The sequence below is a fragment of the Natator depressus genome, chromosome 7 (genome assembly GCF_965152275.1).
Source record: "Natator depressus isolate rNatDep1 chromosome 7, rNatDep2.hap1, whole genome shotgun sequence".
In the NCBI taxonomy this organism is placed as follows: domain Eukaryota; kingdom Metazoa; phylum Chordata; order Testudines; family Cheloniidae; genus Natator; species Natator depressus.
In genome coordinates this window covers 107,495,801-107,508,376 of record NC_134240.1, presented here as the reverse complement: position 1 = coordinate 107,508,376, position 12,576 = coordinate 107,495,801, and the positions used below count along the sequence as shown (strand labels likewise).

General features: G+C 40.3%; 1 protein-coding gene across 3 annotated transcripts in view; it reads left to right on the top strand.

The window, feature by feature from the left end:
* Positions 1-12,576, top strand: part of GRK5 (G protein-coupled receptor kinase 5) — a 229,891-nt gene that overhangs the window by 94,394 nt on the left and 122,921 nt on the right. For all 3 annotated transcript variants that reach the window (XR_012640339.1, XM_074959250.1, XM_074959249.1), the window contains one exon: positions 583-678. Coding sequence is in view for 2 of the 3 variants with exons in the window: in XM_074959250.1 (XP_074815351.1) it covers positions 583-678 (96 nt within the window). In the remaining variant the exon portion in view is untranslated. The remainder of the gene's footprint in view (positions 1-582; positions 679-12,576) is intronic.

Sequence of the window (12,576 nt, the reverse complement as noted above, 5' to 3'; positions counted from 1 at the left end):
CAGTGATCCATAAGTGTAACTCCTAAAGGCAATGCCACTTTGAGATTATGGCTGTACAAATAATTTGAGGTAGGGACAGGAGGTGTTCACTTTTGACCTCCAGATCCAAGCCTTCCTTAGTTATGGGGCTTGGATCAGATTCAAAACTGGAAGAGGCCTGTTATTCAGATGAACCTTAGATGAAGTCTAAGGTGGTGGAAACTTCAGACGAATGTCTGATTTTAATGAATTTGCTTGGGGTTGAAATGCCATGAAAACAGCTCAGTTCAGCACTCTCAAACTTGTTGGTCTGGTCTGGGGCTCAGGCTGAACTCTAGGCTTCAGTAATCCAGGTCTGGATCCAGACTTTTCCTCCTTGACCTATCTCTGCCAATACAATGTTCAAATCTCAGTGTAGCCTGGGCCTTTTACTAACACAACACTGACTCTGACTGCCACTCTCACAGAGCTGCGATACTCAAAAGGTGTTTATGTGGGCTGTGACTGTGCTAATAAAACTGAGTGAGAGGACAGCCCAGGTCTGGCTTGGGCGTGGCATTGAAAAAGACTATAATCCTGACATCTCTTCTCTTTCTTCTGCAGGGGGTGGAGGAAAGCGCAAAGGCAAAAGCAAAAAGTGGAAGGAAATCTTGAAATTCCCTCACATTAGCCTGTGTGAAGATCTCCGAAGAACAATAGGTAAGAGGCCTATTCTCTTTTAGAAACAATGCAGGAACAAAGTACATATTCTCCACACCTGAGCAGCTTCCATTTAGCTCCTGTAACTTCATTGTGCAAACAACACGTTTTTCTGTGTCTGAAGGAGGCATTATAAACTAACGTCAGTATTATGGGCATAGGACGCACTGACCATTACAACAGGTGCACATTTGTAAGGCAGAGGACAAAGGCAATGCCCCTCTGGTTGTGTGTGCAGGCCCTGGCAGTCAAAGGGGACTTGGTTTAAAAGGTGTATCTCCATTAGACAATTCAGGGTATGTGTAACAGATGCTTTGGTTGGTCCATACGGGGGCCAACATTGTGCATAACAGGCTCTACCGAGTGGAAATGGATCCTTTTCTGCATCACCCCACACTGCCTTGAAAGAAGTAGCCCTATATCAGGGAGTTGGAGACTTGGTAAAAGCAGAGAGCCTTTCAGTGCGGTTTGACATTAATAATTTTAGTTTATTCTGGAGGTATTATGCAAATAGTAAATACTTTGTACAGCCAGGCAGACTCGCTCAGCAGTAGCCATCCAGCATGCATGTCACAGCACTGTCTTTATGCACTTTTATATAGGCCTTGTAAAACTTTTTTTTTAAATTACTTTAATAATTGTTTCACATCAATAAAACAAAGGTTTGGCATTGGAGTTTCCAGTTGCTGTTTCCACAGAGTATAATCTCTCCTACTCACATCTGGAAATTTTCTTGACTGCATCATTACTGAGAATGTTAATGGGTATATCCTTGTAAATTGCTGCCGGAAAACATGATGTTACCGTTCCTGCAATAAGGGGTTAACTTTAGCTAGCAAAACTCCTATTTTTCCCCTCTGACGTAAATCCAGATACTGGCAATGAATAAATGAAAGGCGAGAAATTGTAACAACTGAGATAGCAAATACCATAATTTGTCTGACTTCAGTGGCACTCCTGGGACTTGACCAATGTGCTATAGCATGATTTACACTCCAAATTTGCTGTGTATTTATGCAGGGAAAATATGTGGAAAGTTATGAAACTGTTTTCATGGTCTCCTCCAGCAAATTTCACTTCCCTTGCTGTGTGGTTGAAGGGAGCTAAAGAAGGGCAATGGACATTAAAAAAAAGCACCTCTTCCAGTTCATGGACACTTGCCTACTCTATAGTCACTCAAACCTTGGAACAGTTTCTGAAGGTACAGAACCTGCTGGGAGCAAGGGGAATTTAATATATTGTCATTTGCACATGGAATTATCTCTGCTGTTGAATTAACCTTGGCTTCTAAAAGGGAAAACTGTACTGCATGAGACTTCCTGCTGCAAAGAAACACACAATAACCTTCAAGGAAGATCGTTAAAAATTCAATCTGTCTCAACTTTTATTGTTTCTGAAATTTTATATGGGTGTCACTTCTGACATTTATTTGTGGCAGTTCCCTTCTAAAATTTGTTTTCTTCGTATATTTTTATTAATGGACCAGAAAAAAAAATGCAGGCACAAAGTTTCCCTTGGGGCGAAGTGGTCAGATGTAGCTTTTCTGCAAAGATTATTTGTTGATTAAAAATTATAGTGATTGATGCATTTTTGGTACAGATGGAAATAAAAAGAAGTCCAGATCCTGCCACCTTTATTCCTGTTGAATAGCACTTTACCCATTGACTTTAATAAGACTATAGAAGGATTTAGGCACTACTCAACAGGAGTACGTCACAATCTGGCCCTAAGCCTAATATCTGACTGTTTAAATTACTGAGGATGAAGATTGGATGGAGCAGTTCTTTTGGCTCTGTAGTTTTATACAATTTTGTGAGATCTTTAAAATGGATTTTTGGAAAAGATCTAGCATTCCACATGACAACCTATTTCCAAATCACAGGTCCAATTCTGCAACCTTTCCACAGGTGAAAAACCTCATTGACGTTAGTGGGTCTAGTTGCATGAGGATCAGTTGCAGGGTCAGGCTCTTGAGATGGAAAAAAACCCAACCCTATGTGTGATGGGCCACTGTGACAGGTCCTGTCACAGTGGTGTAGTCAAACAGGATCTGTGCACAGCTGATTGCTTTGAGATACTGGTAGTGATTTTAAGTGAGTTTTAAGCATGTCTGGCCAACCAAGGCAGGGTTCTGGAGTCCCAAGCTGGCAGGGAAAACTGGCTCAGAGGTAATTCCAGCACGTCAGATGACGGTCCCAAGGGGAAAGGAGTACTTGTGGCACCTTAGAGACTAACCAATTTATTTGAGCATAAGCTTTCGTGAGCTACAGCTCACTTCATCGGATGCATACTGTGGAAAGAGTAGAAGATCTTATTATATACACACAAAGCATGAAAAAATACCTCCTCCCACCCCACTTTCCTGCTGGTAATAGCTTATCTAAAGTGATTACTCTCCTTACAATGTGTATGATAATCAAGGTGGGCCATTTCCAGCACAAATCCAGGTTTTCTCACCCCCCCCTCCCCAACACACACAAACTCACTCTCCTGCTGGTAATAGCTTATCTAAAGTGACCACTCTCCTTACAATGTGTATGATAATCAAGGTGGGCCATTTCCAACACAAATCCAGGTTTTCTCACCCCCCACCCCACACAAACTCACTCTCCTGCTGGTAATAGCTTATCCAAAGTGACCACTCTCCTTACATTGTGTATGATAATCAAAGTGGGCCATTTCCAGCACAAATCCAGGGTTTAACAAGAACGGCGGGGGGGGGGTAGGAAAAAACAAGAGGAAATAGGCTGGAGTCTGGATTTGAAGTTTTTTTTATTGTAAAATAGTGACTTTCATGTCTGTAATCGCGTGACCAGAGAGATTGAAGTGTTCTCCGACTGGTTTAGGAATGTTATAATTCTTGACATCTGATTTGTGTCCATTTACTCTTTTACGTAGAGACTGTCCAGTCTGACCAATGTACATGGCAGAGGGGCATTGCTGGCACATGATGGCATATATCACATTGGTGGATGTGCAGGTGAACGAGCCTCTGATAGTGTGGCCTATGTTATTAGGCCCTGTGATGGTGTTCCCTGAATAGATATGTGGCACAGTTGGCAACGGGCTTTGTTGCAAGGATAGGTTCCTGGGTTAGTGGTTCTGTTGTGTGGTATGTGGTTGCTGGTGAGTATTTGCTTCAGGTTGGGGGGCTGTCTGTAGGCAAGGACTGGCCTGTCTCCCAAGATTTGTGAGAGTGTTGGGTCATCCTTCAGGATAGGTTGTAGATCCTTAATAATGCGTTGGAGGGGTTTTAGTTGGGGGCTGAAGGTGACGGCTAGTGGCGTTCTGTTATTTTCTTTGTTGGGCCTGTCCTGTAGTAGGTGACTTCTGGGAACTCTTCTGGCTCTATCAATATGTTCTTCACTTCCGCAGGTGGGTATTCTTACAATACTCACCTGCGGAAGTCATTATACAAGGTAGCCTATTTCCCCTTGGCCTCCCCCCCCCCCCCCCAGACGTTCTTGTTAAACCCTGGATTTGTGCTGGAAATGGCCCACCTTGATTATCGTACACAATGTAAGGAGAGTGGTCACTTTAGATAAGCTATTACCAGCAGGAGAGTGAGTTTGTGTGTGTTGAGGGGGGTGGGTGAGAAAACCTGGATTTGTGCTGGAAATGGCCCAACTTGATTATCATACACATTGTAAGGAGAGTGATCATTTTAGATAAGCTATTACCAGCAGGAAAGTGGGGTGGGAGGAGGTATTTTTTCATGCTTTGTGTGTATGTAATAAGATCTTCTACACTTTCCACAGTATGCATCCGATGAAGTGAGCTGTAGCTCACGAAAGCTTATGCTCAAATAAATTGGTTAGTCTCTAAGGTGCCACAAGTACTCCTTTTCTTTTTGCGAATACAGACTAACACGGCTGTTACTCTGGTCCCAAGGGGGTCTCTGTGACCAAACCCATCACACTATATACATGTGTGTGTGTGTGTGTGTAAAAATGTCTACCTTTCAGTTTAAAAACTTTTATTCTTCTGCACCCCACGAAAGTGTATTGAAAAGAGACTGTGTCTAAAAATGCAGTGTGAAAAACAGGAAGGCTGAAATAAACCAAGGGTCTGCAACCTGTGTTGACACAATTATGAGTCAGTTCATACCTTTTGGTTCTCTCTGTGTTTACAGGAGACTCTGTGTTTGACTGTCCATCATCTGGTGTCCTACTGAAAGACTTGCTTAATAATCCCCCCCCCCCCCAGATACAAATATCTAAACATCAGTGAGTAGCAATGTTTTTTTGATAAATCAACAAACAATGGGAACATCTTCACGAAAGCACCATTTAGCCAAGAAGCCATTTCTTGAGTCAGATGTCAAAACAGCCTTTATTTATTTATTATTTACCGTTACTATTTTATTTCGTCCTAAGTACACAGAGCCTCTCGCCAGGAAACGGTCTGGCCTGCATTGTGTGCTAATTACACGGGCAAGTGGAACAGCAGGGCTGTTCAGAATGATGCAACAGTAATGCCTTTACATGCTCTGAATGGGGCTAGTATATTTATTATGAATGGCTAATGTATGTTTCTGTTTGCAACCCTCTTCATGAGTCCAAAATAAGGAGAAGCAAATTGCATTAAAACAACCAGCATTTCCAAGAGGAGTCTGAAGTATTACTTTCCCTTTCAGTGGATGAAAACATATAGTTCAGACATTCACAACAATGAATCCTATTACAGATACTATTTGTAAATTATATACTACTATTTTTATAACCTGCAGAGAATATCTTAGCAAAACAGAGGAGTTTTTTTTTAGGGGAAATTAGCTACATGCATCTTTAAAAAGCCCTGCTTTGACAAATGTAACATCAGTAAGTGTTTACAAGTTAGTAATGGCACTAACAGGATAGTTAGAAGGCCACAAATAAAAGAAAATTTAAGAAAAATCCCTAATTTTGAAGGCTGGAGTGCCTTGTTGATGATAAAAGATTGTTAATGTCTGCAAATATTTCTGAATGACGCAAAAGGTTCTGTGGGTTAAAAGTGTGGAATTTTTATTTATTTTGCTCAGACCCATTCTGTGCTTTATTCTTTCATAAAAAACTGCTTGGGTGAAAGAGTTGATTATTCTGATCTTTGGCAAATTTTCTTTCGTAACTGTCCAAAAGCTATATAATAAATCAAGATTTTTACCCAGAGATTGAAGTTTATGGGGACGCTGTGCCACAGAATGCGGCTGCTGTTTGTTATGTCACACTGATTTGTTGCATTACACAAGATTGGCTGTCAGAAATTTTAGCTTGTGGCATACTATTGCAAAAACTTTAACTCCTTCAGTAAAGAGGATTCTTGCCATGGATTATAGGCAAATAAGAAGGATAACTCTGGTGTTTTTATCTTGTTACGGCTTTAGACTTAGAGAGGTTTATAATCAAAAGGATCAACACTAACTTTGCTTTACCACTTGTAATGCTTGGTTTAAAAAAATAATTATAATTCTTCGCCTTGCAGTTAACCTGTTGCAAGTCATACGTGTCCATCTTGGTCAGGATAACAAACTTTGAACTCCTTTTTTTGGCAGGGATGAGTTCAGTGTTGTTAAAAATACTCTTCTCTGTGTAGAGATTTTGTAGGCAGGACGAATAGAGTAAGTTGGTCCAAATTCAAACCATATCATTCACAGGCTGGCTTTTTTGTGAAAGTTAGTTTTAAAAAAAAAAGTCCATGCTTTTTTTTAAAACGTGATCAAGACCTTCAGATGAGTGACCTTTTCTGATATTTTGGCTTTTATGAGTCCTAATGAAGTCCCATTAATAATTCTGTGATGCCTTCACTCCAAAGATCTCAAAGCACTTTAGAAATATATTAATGAATGAAACCTCATTAAACTCTGAGGAAGGGAAGTATTATTACACCCTCTTTGCAGATGGGGAACCTGTAATAGAGAGGCTTGCCCAAGGTTGCTGAGCAATAAATCAGTGCAGAGGCAGGAATAGAATCCACATCACATATGCTTCAACTACCACACCATCCTTCTGTTTTTTGCTGTCATAAAAATCATGCCTTGGTGCAGAGAGTTCCCTCCAAAGAACTGGTCTCTGTACAGCGGCTTCCAAGCCTGCAGAAAATCTGCATTATTTTCTTACATTTTTAAATTGAATTGTTTAAGGTATCTGGCTCACAGACTGAAGTTCTCTGATAATCCACAGACCAGGTATTGCACAGGCAAAAGAAATGAAAGAAAATCCCTACAGCACTTCCTACCCTCACACTCCTGCCCACTGTGCACCTTCCACCTGGTTTTGTGGGTCTTTAAGGATGAAAGGGCAATTTAGTCTGCATGGTCAAATTTACCATTGGCCAACTCTGCCAGTTAATAGCAATTGTGTAGATATTTAGCAATGTGGACAACTCTTCTCTGGGAACTACACTGAGCCCAGCAACTCATTTTGTATAAGCTACTAACCAGCTACAAGATAGTACCCACTTTCAGTCACTATAGTTCATGGCCCGGATCCTGCAATCCGATCCACGTGATCCGATCCACATGGGGAGACCCTATGCCCCTGTTCTGGCTTGGGTGTAAAGTTCCATGCAGATCAGATTGCAGGATCACAGCCTTAGTTACCTCAGACGCTTTCTGTTCCCAGATTGAATGACTTAAACAAACAACCAACATAGTGAAACCTGCACATTATACAGTCAAACACGCAATTCAGAAACTGAGCATTTGAGTGTAAAATTAACTCTTTGTGAGCATTGGTGTTCACAGAGCTCAAATACTGAAATAGTCACAGAAATAGTGTACAAAAAAGGTTGCAATCTGGGACTGGCTTTTTGTTCTGTGGTTGTACAGAGGTCCTGGTCCATAACATGGGCTCCTAGGCACTATGGTAATAAAAATAAATAATCAAAGTTCACTTTCAAATCTAATCATAGTCATGTCCATTTTTTCCCTCTCAACTATTTCTTCAGTTCAAATGTTCATAATGACTGAAGACAAAGGTAAAGAGTTGCAACTGTCTTTCCATTTTGAATGCTTAGGGAATGCATGATTTTTATGATCATTTTATACAATTAGTGATCAAATATTATAAGTAGGGCTAGTCTAACATTTTCCATCAAAATTATATTTTGATGGAATATTGAGTTCTGGACTAAACAAACATTTTCCGAGTCAGGTTCTGCTTCACTTGAAAATTTTCAGTTTTGTGTTGGAAAACTTTTTGGGTTTTTTTCAGCAAATCAAAATTTTCCATTGAAAATGTCTATGATTTGTTTTATTGTCATCAAAACGTTCCATAGGGGCTGTGGAGTGGGGAGGAATATTTTCTGACCAGCTCTAATTATAAGATTGAAGTTTTGTGATAAACAAGACACATAGAAAATATGGCAACATTTACACTACTTCTGCCCCAGGCCTGCAAACATGTAGGCATACACTTTACTTCACAAGTGAACAGTCCCACTGATGCCAGTAGTTTCCTCATGTGATTATATTTGAGCATGATTGTAAGCGCTTGCAGGATTGAGGCCTCAGATACTTCTATGAGTGATTTGGTTTCCACTGGAGTTGGTTAAACTCTTTGGATAGAAGGCGCTATGTCGGTAATAAATACTACAGGATAATCAGACAATTATTGAATTCACTGAAATATCTATACCCAAAGAGTTTCAAGAAAACAATGACTTTCCTCCACATCACTTCAGGCCTAAGTTGCAAACACTTATAAACGTGTAATTTTACTCACATGAGCAGTCCCACTGAATACAGTTGACATCAACTGGGACTTCATGTTAGTAGCACTATGCCCCATGTGGAAGTATGTGTGGATTCAGGACCTGAGGTGGCTGTAGGATGTGTTTCACTCAGCCGTGGTATAATCAATGAACAGGGCTGGACTTACACCTTGAGCACCCCTAGGCACAGAGCTCCGGGGTCCCCCTGCCACCCGCGGTGGCTCGGAGCGCCTAACTGCAGCAGGTTGCGGTGGTACCCAACCACTTTTAACTTTTAGGCACCCCCACAGACCTCCCAGTGCTGCCCCGCACAACCCCACTACAACTTCCCAGCGCCCCAACATGCACAGACCACCCCCATAAAACACTGCACTGCCCACCACTCCCCACCCCCTCACTGCCCAGAGCTCCCCCCTGAAGCCCCATCAGAGACCCACTCTCCCAAGCCCTGCCCATCGCCGCACTCACTGGCCCCGCGGGGAGGTGACTTTGTCCGCCAGGCTGAGCGAGGAGCGCTCCAGCAGGGCTGCATGGGGCCATCTCCTCCTCAGCTTGTCCCCCCTTCCGGGAGCGGCAAAATTTGGATTTTTAGGCACCCCTAGAATGCTTGCGCCCCTAGGCCTACTGTGCCTAATGGGAAATCCGGCCCTGGCAATTAACATACTGTGAACTTCCTGCCTGTAAAGATAGGTAATTGAGAATCCCACACAATGATCTACCACGTTGAGTTGTCCTTTCTGGAAGAACCACATCCAAAAGGCTGAATATCTGGGCTAGCAATTTTGCATGGCAAGATAATATGGTGGTGAAGGCGAGGCAGCCAATTATGTCCCCATCTTCGAAGGCTTGCCTAGAACAACTCTTGGTTATTTGCTGGTAGTGTCCTTGGAGATTTACTGCTTCTCTTAGCCCGGCTGGTGACATCATTCTCATGGCAACTGCGTCTAGTGCCATGGGTATGAATCTTACTCTTGTTCACTTCCTGCTCGAATTGAAATCCTGCCCTACCTCCCCTGGCTTGCATGAGAAGGTTTCCACTGCAACACTCAGCATGGAAAAAGAGGAGTCTGTGGATGAGTGAATCAAAATTGGAGAAACTACTAAAAGCCTCTGAAAGGATTTATTGCTCTGGAAAAAGTTATGTAGATTTATGGATTTCATTAATACTGAAAAGTGAAACTGATTTATTTCTAAATAAGAAATGAAGATCAGCCCTTTCTCATCCTCCAGGGCCCTTCCTTCAATCCCCATCATCAGGTTTATTCCTTCTTCTACACTCAGAACAGCCTCCCCACTTCCATGAGTTGAATGTTCTGTCCCACTTCTTTCACAATCCTTCCTATGTGGGTCTTGCCCCCAGCACCATCCCCATAGCACTTTCTCAGGTTTGACATGTAATTCTATGTCATGCACTCGCCCACTTTTGATTATAAACTCTTCAGGGCAAGAGCCTTGCCTCATGCTCTCTATGCTTCCAGCACTTGAAATGATACTGCTTAAGCCTGGATGTTATTGTTTATTCATAAACCCATCTCTGGTGCAGTTCCTTTATTTAAAATCCTTCAGACTCGCATATCATTCTTCCATAAACATACGTCTTTAATGTTCTAATGACGGACAAACAGAGCAATGTTTGGTGCCCTTGTAGGATTAGCTCTATGCAGCTAAAGGCAATGGGTGAAACTGAGAAGCATTTTTTGTAATTTTTTTAATACCATCACAGAAAGTATGTGAAAAACAAGCTGTTTTATGCATCTATTGAGACTCAATACTAACACTGGGAGAACAGTCTGCTTGCAGGCTGCCTGCACTTGACAGCTTCCAGGACTGTAAGGGGACACAGGGGAAATGAGTTTAAATGATCTCAGCCCACATTCTGTTTACAGAATTTATTTCACAAAACTTAATCCATTAAGCACTACCTTGGCAATGGCAATGCAGCAAAAAACCAAGAAAGCCGTTGCTGTTTCCCCTAAAGGACAGGCAATGAATCCCCTTCTCCTTATCCAGTAATGCTTAGGAGACCACATTGACCCAGTGTCATTCTGTATAAAACCCCCAGAGATACTATCACTAAAACCCCTTTTTTGTGGACAAAAGTGTGTTTTGTGCAATGAATTCTTGCCCACAAATTAAAAAGAAAAATGCCACAATGCACACTCAGTTTCCAAAAACTATCAGAATAATAGGCAGAAAGGGATCTAGAAGAAAATACAGCCTTTAAGAGATGCCTCTTATCTATCACTGAAAATAGAAATTAGATATTGTGAGCTGCAGGGTTTGTCATTATCTTATTAGGTAATATGAGTCATTAACACTAATTAATACTTGTGCAGAGCTTTGAAATTGTAAAGTGCTATCTAAGTACTCAGTGTTCGTGTTAAGTATTACCTAATTGATAAGAAAAATTTCTTTAAAATTGAGTTAGCTTATGCAGGTTTTAGAGGGGGGGGGCTGAATTTATGCTAAAATCCTACTCTTGTGTCCACTGGAGTCCATCAGAGTTTTGCCATTGATACCACTGAAGGAAAGTAGCAGGACAGAAGAAGCCAACTGATAGCAGTTAGGGCCTGTTCCAGCTCCACTGAGGTCAATGGCAAAATCCCCTTTACCTTAAATGGTGCTGAATCAGACTCATAATTTTTAAAAATAAATTTAAAGTACAATTCAATTATGAAAAGTCATTTTGAATTGAAAAGTCAAACCAAAACTTTTTAGCTTTTCTGGATTTTTTTTTTACCTGACAGAAACAATTTGGTGAATCTGACACACATTTGCAAAATGTCACAGAGCCAAACCTGATTTTTTATTTTTATTTATTTATTTTTTTTTGATGGAAAAGAAGTTTTGTCTGAAAAATTTTGCCCAGCTCTATCCAGGATAGCTATTCTGGAATAACTCCATTAGTTCCACTTTAGCAGTGGATTAAGTTAAACCAGAAAAAGATAATTTTATTCCAGAATAAGAGTGTCTACACTTCGGGAGTGATTCCAGAATAGCTGCTCTGCTTTATACTCATGCACCACATTATTCTGGAATAGATGCTGTTTATTATTCTGATTAGTATTATCTAATTCACCTCTCTGAAATACTCCCCTATTTTACGTACACACACAAATGTAGATATAGGAGATAACAGAACTGCTTTGAACTTTGTGTTGAAACACTTTTTCAATAAAAATGCCTTTTCATTTGATATGTATATTTTCATAGAAAACATACATTTGTCAAAATGTTCCTTTTTTGACAAAAAGCTGAAAACTGAAAGATTTAGCATTCCCCCCCCTTTCTTTTTAATTTCCCCCCTCGTACCCCTCCATTTTCCAATGGAAAAAAAGGGAAGAATGGGGAGAGAAGGGAGAAAAGAAACCAAACCAATTTGTTGTTTAGTTTTTCAAAAACTGAAAATTTTTCACAGAATTTTTCAGTTTTTTAGCGAAACAAAAACTGACAGTTTTGTCATACTATACAGTGTGTGTTTGTTTTGGTTGAAATTTATTTTTGAAAATATAACAGTTTTGAGCATCTTTAATAAATAATAAATCATATTAACATTTTTATTATTAAACTTGTAGGACTTCCTGACTCTGAGCTCTCTATTGGGCACAAAGACACTGGATCTAATTTTCAGTTACACTTACCCCCTTTACTATCCTGCCAGGGAAAAGGGACCTTAAAGTGAATATAAATATAATACATATTATTAAATGTACAGCCATTTAAAATTAATAAATATGTAAATAATAAAAATAATGTATATCTACTTTAAGGCCTCTTCACAATGCAAGAAGGAGGGTAAAGGGACTTTAGTGTAAATAAAAATCTGGCCCCTTATATTCTGATGGTTCCCAATTTCTAGTCTTACAAGGGGAAGAGAAGTATGAGATTTTTATGGTGAACCTACAAAGACGTGCTCTTCAATTCTTTGCTATGACCCTGTTTTTAAGAAGTGATGAAAACAAACTGATTTGTGGGATATTAAATACTTGATTTTTTCCCATTATTTGGCCTAACTGTACTAAAGAACTTTTGTGGAATGCGACTACATCTACCTCAATCAGGACAATTATTCACAGAGTCTACTTATTTTTCAAATAGTCATTTAAGATGCTATTTTGAAAACTTCTTGGAACTGGTAATGAAGATATTACTTTTAATGCACTGTAGATTAAAACATGAGAATTGGAATTAAAAGGCACTCTCAGTAGT